This window comes from Sitophilus oryzae, unplaced genomic scaffold, assembly GCF_002938485.1.
Source record: "Sitophilus oryzae breed Bouriz unplaced genomic scaffold, Soryzae_2.0 scaffold_1499_pilon_pilon, whole genome shotgun sequence".
Taxonomy (NCBI): Eukaryota; Metazoa; Arthropoda; class Insecta; order Coleoptera; family Curculionidae; genus Sitophilus; species Sitophilus oryzae.
In genome coordinates, this window is record NW_022146168.1 from 828903 (window position 1) to 850711 (window position 21809).

Below are 21809 nucleotides of genomic sequence, written 5' to 3' on the forward strand. Positions count from 1 at the left end.
CTCCATAGTTTTATACAGGTACGGACGAAAAGTTATTACTCTTCAAAACAGTTAAAACACATGTAGGTGGCGCCCTCTACAAGTAGGAGTCATATTGACATCAAAATCAAATTTCTCATGTCAAAAAACTCCCAGACACCAATTTTCATCCAAATATTCACGTTACTTCATAAATTATTTGGAAAAAATCGAAATAAAAATGAAACTTCTACACCCTGTATCTCCGAAACTAAGCATTTTAGGACATACATTTATACGAACTTTTTTACATATTTTTATTTGCAGAATATGCTGCCGAAGTTTCCGGAATACAGTTCGGACCACCCTGTATATATATTAGATACACAATTCTTTTATTTCGACTGGAAACATAAAATACCGTATGATAAAAAAATGGCGTCCAGTTGGCTTGGAAATGTACATTGATGACATTCCCCGTATAAAATGACAGCGATCTCCATCTCTGACCCCGTTTTTTTTTCGATCATATTGTTTTATCGACAACTGTTTACTGGAACCTGACTGGAATGAATAGTAGATATAATAAGAATATATAAACAAGGATATAATGAACGTTTAACTAAAAATCAATCCAATTCCCAAGAAAAACCCTATAACTTAAAGCTTTCAACAGTTATTTACGTGTTCTTAACTTTCACTTATTTCCTTCTATTCAATAGAAATCAAAAAATCAAATGTTCACAACCATATCACAATCACACCATAGACAACAAAGATACTGCAGATGGTGCGGCGCCTTGGTACATTACTGTCAATTACTGTTTTAAAAATGATGTTTCGATATATCGATATACTCGATATATCGGAAGTAAAACATCGATACAAATATATCGATATTTCCATTAATGTATCTATATATTCAATATATCGATAAATCGTGGCCATCCCTAATTCTGTGTCCGAAGTGGAATAGAATTGATAAAATATGGCGGGGTCAAATTTGTGTAAATAATTTTGGGCCTATCGAAAAATTTCCTATATTATTATTGTTGGTAACCGTTTATGAAAAAATGCATCATTATAAATAATTTATTTTATCCACAATCATGCAATAATAATGGGAGATTTATTCAATCATAATAAATGAACATTATTTGAATGACACAAAATCAAAGTAACTTTATTTCACTCACATAACCAAACACTTTCGTAAACTAAAATAATTAAGCATCTTTTACCATATTCATGAAAATAAGTAGGTATACAGTATGTCCCTGGATTGTCTTTACAAGAGGAAAAACTTTTTTTTATTAACATTTTGAGAAAAATGCAGTCTTCATAAAAAATTTTGCTTGTTCTACAATGGTTAATCCTGTTTATACTTTTCCTAATTTTCATACCGTTTTAGAGAAAATTAAGAAAAACTTGAAAATATGGCTGAATTTTTGTCTGAAAAAAAGTCCTAAAAATCAAAAGGCGTTTCTATGGTAATATCAATTCGATTTCATTCTTTGATAGATGGTTATTATTAATTTTGATTAACGTCATATTCTTTGCTGTTGTTAAAGTATCATATTTTCCGATAACTATCAGCCCCGGTTCCAAAGCATTGAGCTAAATAAATTTTGAGCTTCTTTAATGGGCCTGATGAATAAAGAGAAGCAATTGCTTTTTCTATAGAACTATCTTTGTTGGTTGTTTACAAATTGTATAAGTCTATTTCAAGAAATTTAAGTAAAAGCATTTGCATAACTTTTATTCATAAGACCCAATGTAAAGTAAAGTAAAGATTTCAGTTAACGTCTCCTTTTTGCTGCCAGGGCTAATCTGGACGGGGCCTACTTTGTTTACGCGGAATCTTGTTTACGCGGAATCCGAACCGCGGTCCTCGGCCATATCATGGTCAATGGCTTACTGACTTGGTAAGTGTCTAAATCGACTCTTACTCACGGGATATCCGATCTCATCCGACCTCGAACCGGCGTGAATGAGCAGTGTGTGTCAATAGATTTTACACTTTTGCCTTTTTTTGGACAACAGCACGATACAGAGTTTCGAACCGGTCACCCGTCCATCCACCAGTATCGCCTTGCGTCGCTTAACTTCGGTGTTCTAATGGGAACCGGTGTTTCGACGTAGCTAGGCCGTTGCCCATTTTTTTAATGTTTTAAAAGAACAAAAAATATTACTTTAATTAAAATTCTATGAATAATAATCTATCAAAGAATGAAATTGAATTGATATTACCATAGAAACGCCTTTTGATTTTTAGGACTTTTTTTCAGACAAAAATGCAGCCATATTTTCATATTTTTCTTAATTTTATCTAAAACTGTATGGAAATTAGGAAAAGTATAAATACGATTAAGCTAGCAAAATTAGAACAAGCAAAATTTTTTATGAAGAATGAATTTTTCTCAAAATGTCAATAATAAAAAAGTTTTTCCTCTTGTAAAGACAATCCGGGACATACTGTAGAGTATAATATTTTTTAGAAAACTCATAACAATGCCTATAAAATAAAAAAATAATATGGACAAATTAAAACAACTTTGGGACTCAGTTTTTACTTTTTCGATATATAAGACGTGTAGGTTTGTTTAAAAACGGATGATCATCGTATCAACGGATAAGGGATGCATGAAAATCCACCTTAAATCCCAATTTAGCATCTTCGGCTCCCCTACTATCAGCAGGTCATACGCGGTGGTACTTATCGAGCTAACGCACGCCCCTGGGTCACGTGGTCCCCTTCCACGGGAGGGGGGCCGCTCGCGTTCGATGGCCGTCCAACCCGATCCACTCTATTACCGAAGAGTACGATCGAAATCAATTCGCCGCGCGCGTTACGCGGATTCAAACAGATTTCTCCTTTTTGCCCGCTAGCATCGTCGTCGCTCCTTATCGCGTTTAATTCCACGTCGTTTTCGCTCCCGAAAAAAAGCACATTCTACGCCCTTTTTTCGATTTTCTTGTCGGAAAACTCTGTGACAGTGTGTTTCCCGGACTCCCGATGTTCTCGCGTACCCATGCTTGTTCCGGTCGACCCGAATAGCATGAAGTGCAGCTACCATTACACGTGGAACAGGGATATCGTGTTCAATTCACAGAAACTGGTCAAAAGACGTTGAGGGGTCACCACAGCCGCCGCCCAAGCCGCCCTTTTTTTGGGACAACTTTGACTCACGCTACAATTTTTTTATACAAATACCTTCGTACTGCCTAAAATTACAAATATTATATAGATCTTAAGGAACAAGTATCTCAAAAAGACTCTTAATTCTAGTTCTCTAAAAACCAAACGATTATTATTCGAGAAAATAGACTTTTGTTCGTATCGATCGGATAAGTATCGATATTTTCGCCCCGCTGTGTTCTTCTTTTTCGCCTGGATTTCGCCGCCTGTGACTGATCTGATTCCAGCGAAAAATGGCTCTTTGTTACGGTAGGTTTCTGTAATTAACAGCAGCAGTTCTACTCTTGACAGCATTCGCAATTTTTCGTGTACGCATTACATGTTTTGTTATACGGTTCAGAGATGCGATTATCGCTTAAAGATGTGGGTGGTCAAGAATAGGGCTCCTGTTTGTTTTGATAAGGAGGGAGCAAGCGCAATCGGCTCGGGACATATACACGGTGTCCCATAATATAAGCATGCGCACTACAGTTGACACTAATCTCATCGAACCTGAAACCTGAAGAGATACAAAAGCAATGACTAAATAATACAAGGACCAATACTACCTGAGACCCAAATTGTTACCATACCTCCAAACAGTGCCGTGCCACATATTTTTTCATAACTTAGCTTGAATAGATATTTATATTTTTGATAAATGTTTTGACAAAAAAAAATATTAAAATGTTAACAAAAGATACAAAACTAGTATCGACGTAGAGCACGTCGATAGTACGTATAGAAGTACAAATAATATCAGAAAAATAATTACCAAATTCAATAAGAAAACGCTAAAAAGGTGGAATGGACGGTTTATTTACTCATGAAACGTAACTCCTGGCTCTTTCTTATCGTTGTGGCTTTTACACTTGAAAGCTGAACAAATCACCATTGTAATAAAGTTTATACAAGTTCACTACACAAAACAGTCTATTAAAAGTCGCTAAAATTGTCGCCGGTGACACATCCCTTCCTCCAAAAAAAATGGCGTCTGACCATTCTGTTTCAATCCTATATAGCCGTTACGTGTCCTTATATTCTTTAGTCATTGTACAAAGGTGATTCGATTAGAGAAAACCCTACAAAGTGACAAGCAAAGGACGTTTTTTAGGAAAACAACAAACTAAAAAAAGTGTACTTATAAAACCCCTTTAGTTTTCAACAAGCAATCAACTCCCTTATTTTTTCACTCTTATTTATTTACACCCTGTATAGAGAAGCGCAATTATCTCAATTATGGCTTTATTTTTAAAAGGCATACATTTTTATAAACTACTATTTTATAGTCTTTTGCAATAATATCACTTTTAATTTAAGTTCTAATACAAAAATATCCTCGATTTACCTCTCAACAAAACTATTTGCAGAATAAGTAATAAATAATAAATAATATAAGCTCATCAAAGCCAAAGGTGTCAACTGTCAATTGAAACGTCAAACATGACTGTCAAAACTAGGAGTTCATGATGTCGAATGAATGATGTTCACGAAATGGATAGTATTATACTCCCTCCATAATTGTTTTATTCAAAAACTTCATTCAGAACCTCGCAATTAGTGGAATAAATTAGTGGTTTCAATTAGCGTAGAAGTTTGTTCCTTTAATTTCATTGTAACCATTGAGAACGTCAAAATTCGTGGTAGACATTTTCAATTAGTAGAAAAAGTTATCAAACTTTTAACTTTTTCATTAATTATAGGTTCTTCAAAATTTGCGAGAAATGTCATTTTGGCCTTTGATTATCATCTGTCAGGAGAAATTGGGGTTAGAAATCAAAAGTAGATTGTTTTATAAGCTAAGTTACAAGCTTCTCTATGGATACAACTGACTAACGCAAGCTGTTGCTAGGATATTCTGTTAATTTTAATTGTGTTTTTTAAATATTGTGAATGATCGTAATCTAAAAAGTATAAAGTATAATTATTGAAACCACTATTGCTAGGTTCCGAATGAGGCTAAACCATGGTACAAAGAAAACAAGGTATGATCGATAGCGGCTCCAATTTCGTTAATTTTGCGCATACCAACTGTGACGTCATACGCCATACAAAAAAATAATCATATTGTCCAATTGCCACTAATAAAAAAAGACCTAAAATAGGGAAGAATTAGGACATAACCCCAAAAGTTATGTCAAATCATCGAGCTTGACACTTGAAAAATTATTTTCACATTTATTATGTCATCTGTTTGACAATTTGAAATTGGCGCGCAGAGCTTGCCGACCAATGGTGCCGTTTATCACCTGTGACGTAGTGACCAACCTGCGCAATATCATACCTTGTATTCTTTGTATCATGAGGCTAAACGGTATATTTCAAGAGAGTTTTGACTTTGTTTTGACAGTTACAATTTTTTTAATGTAATTTTTCATAGGAATTCTTTATATGTCATTGTGCAAAGCACATTTGTATTATGTGTAATAAGGCTTAGATATCTAGATGAGATTTTAAAATGAGATAACATTTATATGGAAATAAGAAAAGCACAGAATGCAAATAAATTAAATATTCCATGCATATGAAGTTGTTTTTTATAACCGCTTTATTGAATTTTAATTTTATTACACGTGTTTATGGATTCATATTGAAATAGCAAATTCTAAACAAAATTATATAAAACAGTGAATTTGTCCATAAAATTTAGTCAATTTAGTGCATATAATAGTATACTATGCATTAGTAGAGGGAAAAGGCCTATTCACCATCCAGCACAATGTGGAGGATGATTTAAATCAACAAAGAACGTATGTAAAATAGGCTAATAAACAAGAATAAACAGGTTTAAATAAGAAACAACAGCTTTAAAACAGAAATAAACCGATAAAAACTAAAAAAAGACCTGTTTTTAAGCATTATACATAATAATATATCTTTAAACATAAATTTTTGAGAAATAATAATAATTGTGATTCGTCTGGTTATGGGGAATCTGTCGGTCTGTTTTCTAAAAGTTTTTTCTGGCACGCAAAACATGCAGTTATAACGTTCTATGTAGACCAGTCTTAAAATAACGGAAAATAGTCGCATAGGAAATTATGACAAAAAACAACAAATATCTCATTCCTAATTTATAGTGGTCATTGTACAGGGTGGGTGAAATTGGACACTTTTAAAGGGAAACACCCTTTTCTATAGAATATAGACAAAAACTAATATAGGTGTCTGGAGCTCAATTCTTATCAAAAACATGATGGTGAAAACCGCACATCGATATCTGTTACCATTTCAGAATTACGGGATGTTTTTCAAAAATGTGTAACTTTTTTGCTATGGAAATTTTTTTATGAAAAGATTTCTAAAGCACCTTTTTACGTATAATTTAATGGTTTAAGTATAATTTTTTTAAAATTAATAATTTAAGAATTATCAACAGAAAATTTGATTTTTTTATATGGGACACCCTGTATATTTTTAATTCATTGAAAAGAATTTAAAATTACCTTTTCTAAAATATAACATACTTGATATTTTGCTCGATTCCTCTTCGAGATATCGAGTTTTTAAATATTCGCCGACTTTGAATAAGTAAGCTTTGAAAGGCGGCGGCAGCGGCTGTAATGCAAAAAAAGTCTAGCTGTGAGCAGCTGTTATAACGGAAATAATATTTGCAATGAGAGATGCTGAATTTTATAACAATTTAAACTATATTTAACATCAATACATTTAAACTATATCAATACCAACAAAAATTAATAGCAAATCAAGACATGAGATTTTGCTACAGGTGTTCGACATGTCGACCGTCTTCTGTTATGGACAGACGGAGCCGTTTTTAAAAATTTCTTGCGTAATTCATTAACCCAGAGGAGGTGAAAGATACCCTCGCGTAACCGCTAAGTACTTTTAATTTTTGTTTAGATTATACGGGCAATTTAAATATGGATCTTTATTCTTCCGCAAAGATAATTCATAGGTACCAAGTCCGGCGGTCTCGATGGCCAACGGCTGGGATCTTGGTTAGCTATTCAATTATTCTCGAAATTGGCTGCAAAAATTTGCTGATCAGCGTTTCCTTTTGCTGTAAAAAAATGTTTTCGAGTTCCATTAGGGGCAGATCATTAATAAGGGATCCAAAGCCTACTAGTTAACAGTGGCGAACTTTTAATTTTTTTTTATTTCGAAGGGAACGATAACAAAATATCAAGTGTGCTATATTTTTGGAAAGGTAATTTTAAATGATTTTCAATGAATTAAAAATATACAGGGTGTCCCATATAAAAAATCAAATTTTCTGTTGTTAATTCTTAAATTATTAATTTTAAAAAAATTATACTTAAACCATTAAATTCTACGTAAAAAAGTGCTTTGGAAATGTTTCCATAAAAATAGAAAATTTTCCATAGCAAAAAAGTTACAGCGATTTGTTAAAAATGGACATTTTTGAAAAACACCCCTTAACTCTGAAACGATAAGAGATATAATTAATATGTCTATTTCTCAAAAATAAAAAAGTTTTCTCCACTATCTGCGTAGAATTTTTTGACCTATTCTAATTTCGTAATGTGACTTGTGAATCATTTAAAACTACTTTATTATCAATAATATTAATAACAAAGAAACCTTATCGATAAGAAAAATTAGGTAAACTAGTTTATTTGTCCGCATTATACAAAGACACTGAATGTTTTTGTCGCCAATGGGAATGGTAAATATTTCAATTTACGACTTAATAAGAGGCACATTTTTTTCAAGATAAGCTGTTGTGTGTCCTTTGAATATCGATTGTTGAACAGGCAGTACAATCGTGAACTTATCAGTTATTATTAGGAGGACATGAAATTATTGTATTAAGGTTCCGTTTAACTATACCATACGGCAAAATAAAACTTTTTTCAAAATCCGTTTCTAAATGCATTAATATATGGACAACATTATACTCTTTCTTTAATCTTTTTTATTCAAAGTGGCAACGCTTTATCCACGAAGCCTCCCCTGGGATGAACTTTCGTTTAGCCGAAATCTGTTTTATAAAAAATGACTTTATATATGCGTTCTAGAAGGCGTTAGGAGTACAAATATACAAAAATTTTCCTGCGGAAATGCGTCATTTTCATTTTCCGGACTTCAGAATAGCCGAAATCTGTTACATTTATATCAATGTTTGTATTAAATTTTAGACATTTTTCCGATTCGACATCATTTCGATATCGGAAAAATGTCTAAAAGACTATCATTATACATCATACCGATAAAAACACAAAAAAAAACTGTGCGGTAACTTTTTATTTTCATTTTATATAAAAAATATTCTGACTTTAGAATAGCCGAAATCAGTTACATTTACGCTAGTTGTTCTGTTGAATTTTAGACATATTTTCCACTATAAAAACACCAAAAGAAATGTGCGGAATAGCCGGGGAGGTTGGCACAGTTTTTTGGCAGAAGTTCTATGCTTATAGAACAGTTTAAAAGGAAAAAATCCTTGGATGAAGCACTTTTGAACCAAAAAAAATTATTTAAAGTGTCTAAAATGCTTACCAATCTAATAATAAATCTAATAATATTTTTACAAAATCACAGTTATTAAAATATAAAAACAACAGCTTAACACGCTCCACAAAGAAAAGCTAACCAAAGCAACCCAAATCCTAACTAATCTAATAATATTTTTGCAAAATCACAGTTAATTATTAAAATATAAAAACCACAGCTTAACACCTTCCACAAGGAAAAGATAACCAAAGCAACCCAAATGCTAACCAATCTAATATTTTTGCAAAATCAGAGTTAATTCTTAAAATATAAAAGAAAACTGCATAATCTAATGATTTTTTATTTTGAATCAGCCCTATTTACGTAAAGCTTTAATAAAAAACAAGAATAAGTGCCACATTCCGAGGTACTTATAATTTACAAGAACCTATATTATCTATTCTACAAGAATTGTTATTCCTCCGAAAGATGTTTTACCCCACCCAGCACCCCTATTCGCTCCCGGGTCCCGTAAGCTTCTAAACTGAAAAATGTATGAAAGACAAAGTGCAAAAAATGACATTTCCGCAGGAATTTTTTTGTATTTCTTTTCTCGTAAAGGCTCATATAAAACAAATATAAGTTCATTTTTCGTGTAACTGATTTCGGCTATTGTAAAGTCAAAGCATTTTTTTATGTAAAATAAAAATAAAAAATTTCCGCAGACACTTTTTTTTTGTTTTTATGTTTAGAAAGATGTCTAAAACACACCCCGAAGACTAGTTTTGATGTAACAGATTTCGGCTATACTAAAGTCCGAAAAATGAAAATGGCGCATTTCCGCAGGAAAATTTTTGTATATTTGTACTCCTAACGCCTTCTAGAACGCATATATAGTCATTTTTTCTATAACATATTTCGGCTAAACGAAAGTTGAGCCCTCCCGTGTGCTACCCCAACCTCGCCGGTTTTATATAATGTTAACATTTAAAAGCTTTTCACTGTTGTTTTTGAATAATTATAATACAGATACGTAATGGCTATATGATTGAGAAACCAGATGAAAACTAAATAGACGAAAATGTGTTTAATACAGGGTGTTTCAAAAAACATATGTCTAACATAGGTCCGATTCTGCTTCGTTTCGGAGCTACAGGGTGTTAAAGTTTTAATAATCTTTCAATTTATTATAATTTTCTTCCAAGCACTTTTAGTGATTCGAATGAAGTTTTGAGGGTAAAAGTTACTATAAGTGCTGCATATTTTAATGTTATAAAAGTGTCGTCATAAATTCATGAGGGACGTGCATATGGGTTATTACTGAGATATTTTTCAAAAAAAAAAATGTGCGCCACTGACTTTTCTTTTGATATCAGAATTGTGTAGGTCGTTTAAAAGATGCCAATTAAAATTTATCTTTTAATATTTTGTTGAATTTGGCCTCCTTGATGAGATAAACGCAATTTTATTAATCTCAATTAATAAAATGAAAATAAAAATAAAATGAATAAATTTGATTTTACCTAATTTATTATTAAATATTATTACTATTAGTCCAACCGTCCAACCTACAGCAATTTCAAATAAAGAAATAATGGTATTTAAGATAATTTTAAACCTAATTTTAAAAAGTTTCAAGATCCTCTATGCATTTCCATACATACATGTTTATAGGAACTTTTTTTCATATTTTTTGATGTAGAATCTATGAGTACTTATTTAAAACTTTTGCAAGTTAATGATATTAACATTTTTAAAGGTTGCTGAGACAACGTTTAATCGGCATTAAACTGCTTACACTATGTCGCTAACAAGAAAAATAAAGTCAGTGGCGTACATACTTTTTTAGAAAACTATTCCAGTGATAACCCATATGCACGTCCCTGGTGAATATGTCGACGCTTTTTTAGCTTTAAAATATGTCGCATTTATAGTAACTTTTACCTTCAAAAGTTCATTCGAAACGCTAAAAGTATTTTTAGCGTTTAAAGAAAGAAATTTATAATAAATCGAAAAAATATTTAGACTTTAACACCCTGTAGCTACGAAACAAACCAGAATCGGAGCTATGTTGATATGAAAAATAAATCTTATTTATACGTGAGGAAACACGTATTTTTCGAAACACCCTGTATAATATACAAATATTCTTAGAAATAAAAATAAATAATATAAAATTTAATATAGCGTCATTACAATTCTTTATACGTACAAAATACCCAACTGATAATATATTATGTTCAACATGTAATAAGTTCTTCGAAATTTTGTAAAACGATTTTTATTTGATCGATAAAAACTAGTAAGTACTTTTGGAGGGTATAGCTATTAGTTTTCTATCGACTGTTTAAATTTTCCTACCCTTGTATTGAAATTTGACGTTGAATGAAACATTTCTTCGTTAATTATTTTTTGTTATGCATATTAGAATTTTGGGTACAACTGATATTTCGGAGAAATATGACAGAATAGAAATATGTAAACAAAAACATCTTCTCTACGATAACTTATTTTTTTGAGATTACCGATAATGAAGAATTTCTTAACCACTGATTTTCAAATAACCTACGATTGGGTAACCGGAAGATTTAACAGGAAGCAGTAGCGGCAACCTCAATATTTCTAGATTTTTTTTTAGATATGTTTATTTAGAGATTCATTTTATTTTTAATTTACTCTTACTCTAATATTCAACCTGTGGCGCTTATAACAACAAATAAATAAATATAAAAATTAATTACAGTAACTACTTAGATAGTGCAACAAGACACCTATTCATCGATTCCTTCGAAGATGCATATAAACAAGCGTTACTTTGTAGAGTTTGAAGCAGATGAAATGATAAAACAACATGCATGTTCGGTAATTTTTATCACTCGTGTCAGTTCAACAGTGTCGCATAGTTTATTATTATTTTAATTTTTTTATATAAGCAATTTCTTTCATGACTTTCCTTCAATCGACTAGTTTCGCTTAGGGACGGGCAACAGTATCGATATTTTTATATATCGATATTTAAGTTCGAGTCGCTTTTAGGGGTCGCGTAAAGCGGGTGCGTGGCCGAAGGAAATATATATTATATTTCAGAAATCGGTCTGTGTGTTAAGCCATACCCAAAATTCCAAACACACGTGCTTTGATTAAGACTTTATTAAGGTTTGCAGAGCTTCAGCATTTGCCATAAAATAGCGACCAATTTGTTACAAAACCATATAAATTATATATCACAGTAATCACAAAACTTCAATCTATTTCCGTATTGTATCGGAATTTTAAATTATGTCTTTATTTTCGAGAAAATTTCGTCCAAACATAAGGAATATTTTGTTGATGTTTGACCATCAAAATCTTAAAAATAAAGAACTTGTCTAAAAATATGCTACAATACGGATATAGTATAATCCTTTATCTTTAATTTCCTTCTTCGTTTGTGTACCGAACGCTTATTTTGCTTTTTTTCGGTGTAGTGAAATGGACTCCTATCCTATAGCGGAAGTGTCGAAATAACTTCATATTAGTGTACACAAATATTTATACTCTATGATTAAAAAAATATGGCGTTAAAGACGGCTGGGGAATGACAATCGATAATAATTTTGGCGAGATCAGTTTCTTGTCATCCTTTGCTAAATATTGTCATAAAATTTGTCAAAATTAACACCACTACAGTAGGTCTGTCCGTTCTGGAGCTACGGGGTATCCGTGAGAGGGGAAACTATATTCTGTCGATGTTTTTCGTAAAAAATTAGACAACGCGTCCCATCAATAAAATTTCGACAAATTTGCAAGTAGCCAATAAAATGAGTGGGCGGAGCGATTTGCGGTGACGTATTCGTCAAATCGACGTATAAAATATATTGCTGTTTATTTAAATGTTTTTTTGTCCGCATTCTTTTCATAGACAGATCCAGCAGACGTACTGTATATAAGATTAAAAAGGATACAACGTTTTCAGAAAAATATTTATTCTCAAATTTTAAACTACACCATTTAATTTTTTTTCATTCAATATAAAAATATATTACCATGTTTTAAGGCCAACTGGCAGTAAGTCAAGACGAGTCTATCAAAAATTAAAATCAAATGCAAATGACTCAAATCAAACGTCAAACTGAGAACGTTTATCTTATGCTCTTAAGATATATTTTGATGATATTACTAGATATATTTGAGAAATATCGTTATTAGGTATATATATTTTTTTTTCTTCGCGAGCCCATCCCTAACTTCACTTTTTATCTATTTTTCTTGTATACGGCGTCTGTGTTTTTTTGATGGTTACCGCTTTTGCAAACATCGGCAAAAACTCGAAAATGATGTTCGGAAGTACTGGGGTGTCGGTACTATGGGTCAGTATTAAAAAAGGTGTTGCGGTAGTCGTTTAGGTGTTAGAAAAATATTTGTTTCGATATTTTAATTTGTTAAGAAGTATATAGACGAGAAATACACCATGTTCTACTACGGGCAAACTGCAAAATCAGGTAAATTTAAATTTAAAAAAAATCTTGTATAATTTATATTATTTGCGATTTTTTTTTTGTTTGTTAAAGTACATATATTTTACCGTTTTTTATTTTTATTTTTTCACCCAACCCTGTAGGTATATTTAATTACTACTGGCATACTTTATTCAAATCACAGAGTCAAGTTTTACACTGTATCACCCTGTATATTTGAATAATCGTAAATCAGTAAGCCAATTAAATTACGTTTAGAAATTATATTATTTTACCTTGTGAAAAAGGATGTATATTTTTTTTGTTGGGAAATGTAATTATTAATTTGTAATATATCCTGTATTTTATATCCAAGTTATAGATTCAATACAGGGTGGTTCGAATTGTATTCGAGAATCTTCTCATATTCGTTCTTCGGCAATGTATTCTGCCGAAGTATTTTCTAGTATTTTTTATGGTATTTTTTTCTAGAAACATTCATAATTAGCTTAAAAAAATAAAAAGTTCCCAAATTTATCATTTCAGTCAAACTATCTAGTAAACATGTATGTTTTATTTGTAATTTTAATGACGTAAATTTTTTTGAATTGATTTGTATTGTATGATATTTTTTTATTATTTGTATTTTGATTTGTGCTTTTGTTTGTTGTGTAAATACTTTGCCCTCTAAAAAGCTGCAACTCTATAAGTACAACTGGACCAATGTGAGTTCTTAAGGAAAGAAGTCGAATTTTTAGGCCATGTTGTCACACCATCCGGAATCAAACCGAATAGTAAGAAAATATCGACGATACAAAATTTCCCGATACCTAAGAACTCCAGCGAGAGATAAAATCTTTCCTCGGACTGATCGGATACTATCGAAAATTCATCAAGAACTTTGCAAAAATAACAAAACCAATGACTCAATGTCTAAAAAAAGATCAGAAAGTAGTACATACAAAAGAATATATTGAGAGTTTTAATACTTGTAAAGAAATACTAACATCAGAACCAGTGTTAGCATACCCTGATTTCACGAAACCTTTTGAATTAACCACCGATGCTTCAAAGTATGCTATAGGATCAGTATTATCGCAAAATAATCACCCTATATGTTATGCTTCAAGAACGTTAAACCCCGCAGAAATCAATTACTCCACCATTGAAAAAGAATTACTAGCAATAGTATGGAGCTGCAAACATCTCAGACCTTGGACGTAATGAAGCTATTTTGGCTTTTTGTACAATATACATGTCAAAGAACACCCAGACACCAATTTTTATCCAAATATTGACGTTACTTCAGAAATTATTTGGAAAAAATCGGAAAAAAATAAATCTTCTTCACCCTGTATCTCCGAAACTAAGCATTTTAGGACATACATTTATACGAACTCTTTTACTTATTTTCATCTGCAAAATATGCTGCCGAAGTTTCCCAAATACAATTCGGACCAGCCCGTATAGTAAACTATAAAGTTTTTTTTAAATAAAAAGTAGAGACCACTGATGGAGAACCTTGAATGTAAGATTTTTAAATTGCAAAACAGTCTTGTATCAGTAGCGGGTTTCAACGTATGTAAATTATATTAAAACTATTATCTTCAGGTGTTTATAGTTTAGTTGTTTATCAATAACAAACATAAAATTAAAAATATATAAATCATATATCTGCTGTTCATATAATATGCTTTTATAAACATGTTTGTTCACAATATATTTACATACATACATAGAGAATAAAAACAGCAATACAGAAATATATTATTGTAAAATTAATTTATATAGTGTGACTTTTAAATTGATTCATTTTAATGATCTCTGTTTTGTTGGATTCGTCCCCGCTCCGAATAGTTGAATAGAAGAATAACTTTTTAGTTAGATTTGGAACTCCGCCATCTTCAACAATTGACAGCTCATGCCACGCACCCTTATAGCTTATTTGTAATAATAGTCCGGAGTTTAACCATAGTTTTTTTATTGCAAATAATTAATCTTCATATAATTTTATGACACCCGTATTTTTTTATTTTACTTTAATTTCATCCCATTTTTTTTAAATTAATCAATATTAAGAATTTCAAATTTACACTTTTGCAATCTCTGACGTCACCTATCAAAAGTGTAACGGTTTGCCACTAAGTACAAAGGTAAATAAAAACCATTTTTCTAAATGTATTTTAAAGTAGATATCAAATTAAAATTGTAAAATAAAACTTAAGGAACTTACGTTAAAATTATCGTCACAGGAAAATATCGTACTTTTGCTGACATATTGTTGTCTTGCCGCTTCAAACCAGGCTCTTGGACGGCTTTCATTCAAAGGAACAGTTATAAAAACTTTTTCTGGAGAGCCTTCAGAGTTATTTAGACAGCCCCTCACAAAACAAACTTTAACAACCCTTCATTACAAAAATAATAAAGAGGGTACAATAAAACAAAATTGAAAACCCAAAGTATTTAACGCCAAACGCAAAATCCACAAAATACAAATCTAATCTCCAACCCTCGAACGCCTCGAGCATCCAAACAACTTTGGTAGTGTTTAGTGCTTCGATAAAAATGGTAGTAACTTGTTAATTATAAAAATTTAAGTTTTAATTTCTAGTAGTAAAAAATATAAAAGTAAATTTAATATTAGGGTAATAAAGAATAATCCCGCATAAAAACGTATTTTTAACGATCTTAATAAAAATAAGAAAAATCTAACGTGATTTTAAGATATATGGTGTAAATACGGTAGCAGAGAACTAGACACGCCATAATATTATTCTTCAGAGGCTCGCGCCCTCTGTCAACTATTCAGTCAAATGCTGATAGGTGACGTCACAATTTTCTACGCGTCATTTCAAACCAGTGGAATTTGTATTGAATTTGATTTATTATTTATTCCTTAATTGTAACTTCGTTGCATTTCTTTTTGTATTGAGGGAGTACTTTTTAATCACTTGAATTTTATATTAAAAAAAACAAAAATTTACTATGGTTAAACACCGGATTGCTGCTATTGGAAATGTTTGACATACTAAACATTATAGAATAGAAAGTCAATAGAAAATAATTCTTAAATAATTCGGAAATAGCATATTCAAGTCTAGAAAGATATTGAAATGTTTAGAAAATACTTGAATTAAAAAGTAAACAAAAATATACAGAACAATTTATTGGTTTCAATCATTTCAGATCATTGGGTCAATCAGTCATCCGTACCACAAGATTGACACAAAAACACAGTCTTTCGTTCTTTATTTAATCTAAAATCAAGGTTACTATAATAATTTAATAGTAAAAAATGGGTATACCAATGATATAATTAACATTTATAATATTTATATACAATAATTAATATTTATATAGATATACGTATAGACATAGAGACGTTTTTATAAGATTTGTTTTTTAAAGATATCTATTAACCAAACTCATTAGGTTCCGAAATAATTCGTTAATTCGACCAGGAATCGTATTTTTTGTAATGTTAAATTTCACAAAAATTATCGTAATAGATCTACCGGGTGCGTCTCAAAAGCGGCTCACCTCATAACTTTTTTATTTTTTCAGATAAAAAAAAAGATATGGTATATTGACATGTGACATAAATTAGGAGTGATTGACGTATTCAATTGTTTTCTGTCGTATTCGTCGATTGTATTCAACTGTTTGTTGAATTTTGTTGTTTGTATACGTCGTATACGTTTGTATACGTTATTGTTTGTATACGTCGATTGACGTATTTAACTGTTTTACCAGAAATGGCTACAACTTTTGATATTTAAATGGTACCCTCGGTAGAAAATGACACTCTGAATAGAATGACATATCATATGTCAACGTTTGACATTTTCGAATACGGTTTATTTGAAATTGCAGCATGCGATTCATAACAACAATTTGACTTACAATATTAAGTGTGTGGTACCAAATTTTTCGTAAAAAAATGCTTTTTCCAAATATGCTAATGAGCCGCCCTCGTTCCATTTGAAAAAATTGAGATATGATTAAAAATACAATTTGGGCATCTTTTAACCGGCCAGGATAAGACACGAATAACATTAGAGGATCAAATCTATTTTTCCAAAGCTCCTTGATTAAAAAAATTACTGTTTTTTACACAGCTATGATGGCACTCTAGATTGAAATTTATTCAATTCAATTTTGTTTTAAGCAAAAATGTCAAAAGTAGCCATATGATATGTCATTCTATTCAGAATGTGATTTCCTATCGAATAAAGTAAAAAAATACCGAGAGTGCCATTTAAAAATCAAAAGTTCTAGTAATTTCCGGTGAAACAGAAAGTGGCCGAAAATAATTGAATATGCCAATAATTTCTAATTTATATGTCATATACTAACATACCAAATCTCATTTTTTTATCTGATAAAATAAAAAAGTTATAGGGCTGAGCCACTTTTGAGACGCACCCGGTATATCTTTGGCTTCACAATATGAGGGATATCTACGTACGAAAAACATTTTGCCAGTTATATTTTTTTGTTTTCCATAACTTCGTATTTTTAGCCTTTTTTCATTACCTGCTACTTTGAAGGCCAATTTCTTCTGTACATATTTTGAGTAACATTTTCAAAATATAATAAAATTTTATGGCATTACAAAAACTCCGTAAGTCAATGTTTGTATCTCATTTTTTAAGGAAAACATTTTAAAATGAAAACAATAAAAATATACATTTTCTTAGGAATTATGGCTTATGCAGAGCGGACGGATGCAGTACCAGGAAGGACTACTTCATAATTCCTGAAATATACAGGGCGAATTTGAAAATGTTGTATTTTTTGACCCCCTTCGTATCGAAAAATGGAAAACTGTGAATTTTTCACGTGGAATCCAACTAGTTTTTTGCTGAGAGCTGTCATTTTTTAAATATGACTTGTTTTTATTATTGGGACACCTTGTATATGTTTTCCGCTTTTTAAAAATATAACATATTCTTTATTTATTTTCATAAATAAGGTGAAAATGTCATTTTTTAACTTTTTAACATAAATCAAGCTAGTTTGAGGGTGAGGGTGCATCCACACTATCCTGAAATTTTTGACAGATGAATTTTTCAGCCAATAGAATTGCTGGAAATCGATTTAAGGTCGTTACGCCGATACGCCGTTTCTAGGATAGTGTGGATGCACCCTGAAAGAGTGTTATTGCACATATCTTGTTATCTTAATAATCTGCACCGAAAATAAACTTGTGCAGCTTTTAGATAACATGCTGTCGAATCAGAGTTATTGATAATTTTGATGCACTTGTGCAATAATTGCACTTACAGAAACTAGGTAGGCAAACCAAAATTTGACGTCGAATAAATTATTCTATTCTGATTTCCTAATTTAAACCGGCCGCCTATATTAATAACTAAAATAATGCATTTTTACCTTGTTTCTGAAAATAAGTATAGAGTAGTATATTTTTAGAGAGCTCATAACAAGGCAAATAAAATATAAAATATTATACAGGGTTTCTCATTAAGAAAAATATAAGTTTGGGTCACTGGCGGATACAGAGGTGGTGCCCATAGGGTCCTGCCCCCCCCCCCTCATAAGATCTATAAATTGGTTTAAATATTAGGCTTTTGGCAAAAATAGCGCCCTCAAAAACATATTCTACATTATTTTTGCCGCTGGTTTGGGTCATATTTCGAAAATGACAGCTCTTAGAGAAAAACTAGTGCCACTCGATTCTACGTAAAAATATCTACGGAACTCAGTTTTTATGTTTTTGATAAGTTATAAGATAAATAGTAAGTAAGTAATAATAATAAGACTAATGCCGGGCCTAGACTAATCAGACAAAACAACGACAAGACAGAAACATTCATGTTTTACGACAAAATTGGAACAAATCCAATACATTTCTGTGACATTTTTGTCTCATTTTTGTTTTCTTTCAAAATTCGGAGACTTCAATGTCTCAAGTTCAAGAATTCACCATTTCTTGTCGCAAGTTTGTCTTGTTTTTGTCGCAAAATCGTGTTTACCTTTTGTCGCAAAAAAAACAACAAAAAATGCAACATTTTCAAATTCGCCCAGTATTTCAAGAACAAAGAGGGCTAGAATGAATCTGTGTGTAGCATCTTTATCATAAAAATATAATACAGTGGTGTGAATGTGAAAACCCTATCTATAAACCAAACGAAAATGGGGAAATGGGGAGACCTTGTAGAACTTGTAACGAATTTATTCATGTATGGATTATATGCAGACTGCAGACATTATTTTTTATTCGATCTAACTGTCGGCTGTTGTTACCCCGATTACAGGGTTGCCAATTGCCATGTGGTAGTTTTTTATCCACTTGTCTTGTAAATTAATAGGTGTGTCGGGGAAAAACAAACATCGTGTTAAAAAAATTAAACAATAATTTATACATTATTACCTTTAATAATCATAAATCATACTGTTATTTGCACGGTTTCTGTCACGACTGCAGGGTCTATTTACATTGCTAATTAGATTATAGATAAATAGATAAACATGTTACAAAACAACCACTACTGGCAGGTATTTATCATATTTTTTTAGAAAAAGACTTCACTTTTAAGGCTCCGTCTACACATAACGTTTTACCTGTCAGACTCGCCTGTTCAGTCAAAACGTATCAAGCAAAACTCTGTGTTTATACGAAAATGGCCGTCCGTTTCACTTCAACTGAATTAAGATAGAAGACGTTACTTTGAATGTGGTAGAGAATTTCGTATAATCAACCGAGGCGAATGAGGTGCGCCACCCTGTATATAAAGATCGATAAGATAGAAGATATAAAGATATATAAGAGATCGAAATTAATTTATGGACTTTATTTAATAGTTTAATAAATAATATTTATTAAACATGTATTTATTATTCTATCAAGAAAAACAAATTCTATCAAAGAAGTAGTTTTGTGATTTATTTTACGATGACTTGTAGATATATGGATTTTCTATAAAAGAGCCAATAGAGCCAATTACGATAAATTTATTTTCTTCACTTCCAACGACAGGTTTTTTATAAGCCGAAATAGGACAAGTAGTTTTTCAAAGGAAATCTTATCAGGAAGATTCCTATTTGGATATCTTTGAGTAAGCCCCTGAATTTTCCTTAAAAAATAAAATCACTAGTAACAGATCCAATCGTTCCGCTAGCAGATACTGCTTTATTTTTCTTGATAAAATAACGAATACTTATTATTAAACTATTGTAGGTAAATATAAGTAAACTGTTATGATTCTAAATTATAATGTCCATAAACTAATATCGATTTTGAACATAGTTACTATAGGTCACTAGAAAATTGCCATGGCGGCACCAGCCATCTTGATTGCGATTTTATTGAAAAATCGTTTTTTATTCAAAATGTGAGCTAGATAGGTATAGGAAATCCTAATATAATTTGAAAGAGCATCTGAATCTGCTTCGATTAATTTTAAAAAATACATGGTGTTGCATTTGAAATAACGAAGTTTTTATATAAAATTAATCTTTAAAACAGATCAGCAATTTTTGGTACCCTTGTATAAATTTAGGGAAGCATTAACATTTTTCAGTAAAGTTTATTTCCCCACCTTTATACTCAGCACAAGAACTAATTCTGAAAAGTAATGTACAGGGTGTTAATAACTTATTCTATTGTAGCATGCATATTTAAATATCTTTAAATATCTCAAAAACCAAAGATTTTAAACCGTATTTAACCGTAATATTATAATATGCCTTTTTTGGGTCCAAGTATCTAAAAATAAAATAAAATACCGGGTGTTTCATAAGAAAAAAATAACTTTGGTATGGATCTTAGTTCTGAAACACCCTGTATACTTCAAAATAATTTTAAATTCTGCACATTACCGCCCCACATATACCAATAAAATATTTTGTTTCTACATCTTTCCGTTTTCGTATAATCAACCGAGGCGAATGAGGTGCGCCACTCTGTATATAAAGATCGATAAGATAGAAGATATAAAGATATATGAGGGATCAAAGATAATCAAAATGACATTTCTCGCAAATTTTGAAGTATAATTAGTGGAAAAGTTAAAAGTTTGTCAACTTTTTTTACTAATTGAAAATGTCTACCACTAATTTTGACGTTCTGAATGCTTACATTGAAATTAAAGGAACAAACTTCTACGCTAATTGAAACCACTAATTTATTCCACTGATTTCGAGGTTCTGAATGAAGCTTTACTCTTTTGTTTGCTTCAGAATGGTTCGACGGTATATAGACATTTAAGATTTTTTTAAGCACTGAATACGTACCTGAAGTATTGACCTTTCCTCACCCTGTATACCATATTTTTGGAAATCCCCGTGATAAGGGCGAACAAACCTTATATAATCTAACAGTATGTAAATTCCCAATCGAGAAAAATAATCTGTTTATTAAGGTCACTTGTGGCTAAGCCGCAGCGAGCAAAACGCATACATACCAATATCTAAGCAGAAAGAAAAAACAGTTTGAATTAATTCATTTACTTAATGTAGTTATTTATGGCAAACGTATAAACAGCGCGCTACCTAATCAGTAGTTAGATTAGTCGTTTGAGGCTAAATTGGCTGTTTTTCTTAAAAATTAAACTAATTTAATAATTTATATCAACGTCGAGACTAATTATTAATTTTTATAAATAAAATTATTGCAATATGATCAAAATATCTGTGCTAAAAATTACAGAAAGATAAGAATATAAATCGAGTGACCACGAAAAATAGCTGTTATATAAATAGTAATTAATTGCATTTAATCTCAGAAAATAAGTTACCATAGAATAGTCTCAAATAATATAAATCTCGTTTATCAGAAGAAGGTCAAAATTATTATC

The 21809-nt window shown here is 31.1% G+C and overlaps 1 protein-coding gene across 2 annotated transcripts in view; it reads left to right on the plus strand.

The window, feature by feature from the left end:
* LOC115877808 (activating transcription factor of chaperone) overlaps positions 1 to 21809 on the plus strand; it is a 59208-nt gene that overhangs the window by 23695 nt on the left and 13704 nt on the right. The window contains exon 1 of one of the 2 annotated variants that reach the window (XM_030894129.1): positions 2771 to 3406. The exons of the other annotated variant lie outside the window; for it this stretch is intronic. Within the exon in view, the coding sequence (XP_030749989.1) occupies positions 3391 to 3406 (16 nt within the window). The 5' untranslated portion in view covers positions 2771 to 3390. Of the gene's footprint in view, positions 1 to 2770; positions 3407 to 21809 lie in introns of those variants that run through there. 2 annotated transcript variants of the gene reach the window in all.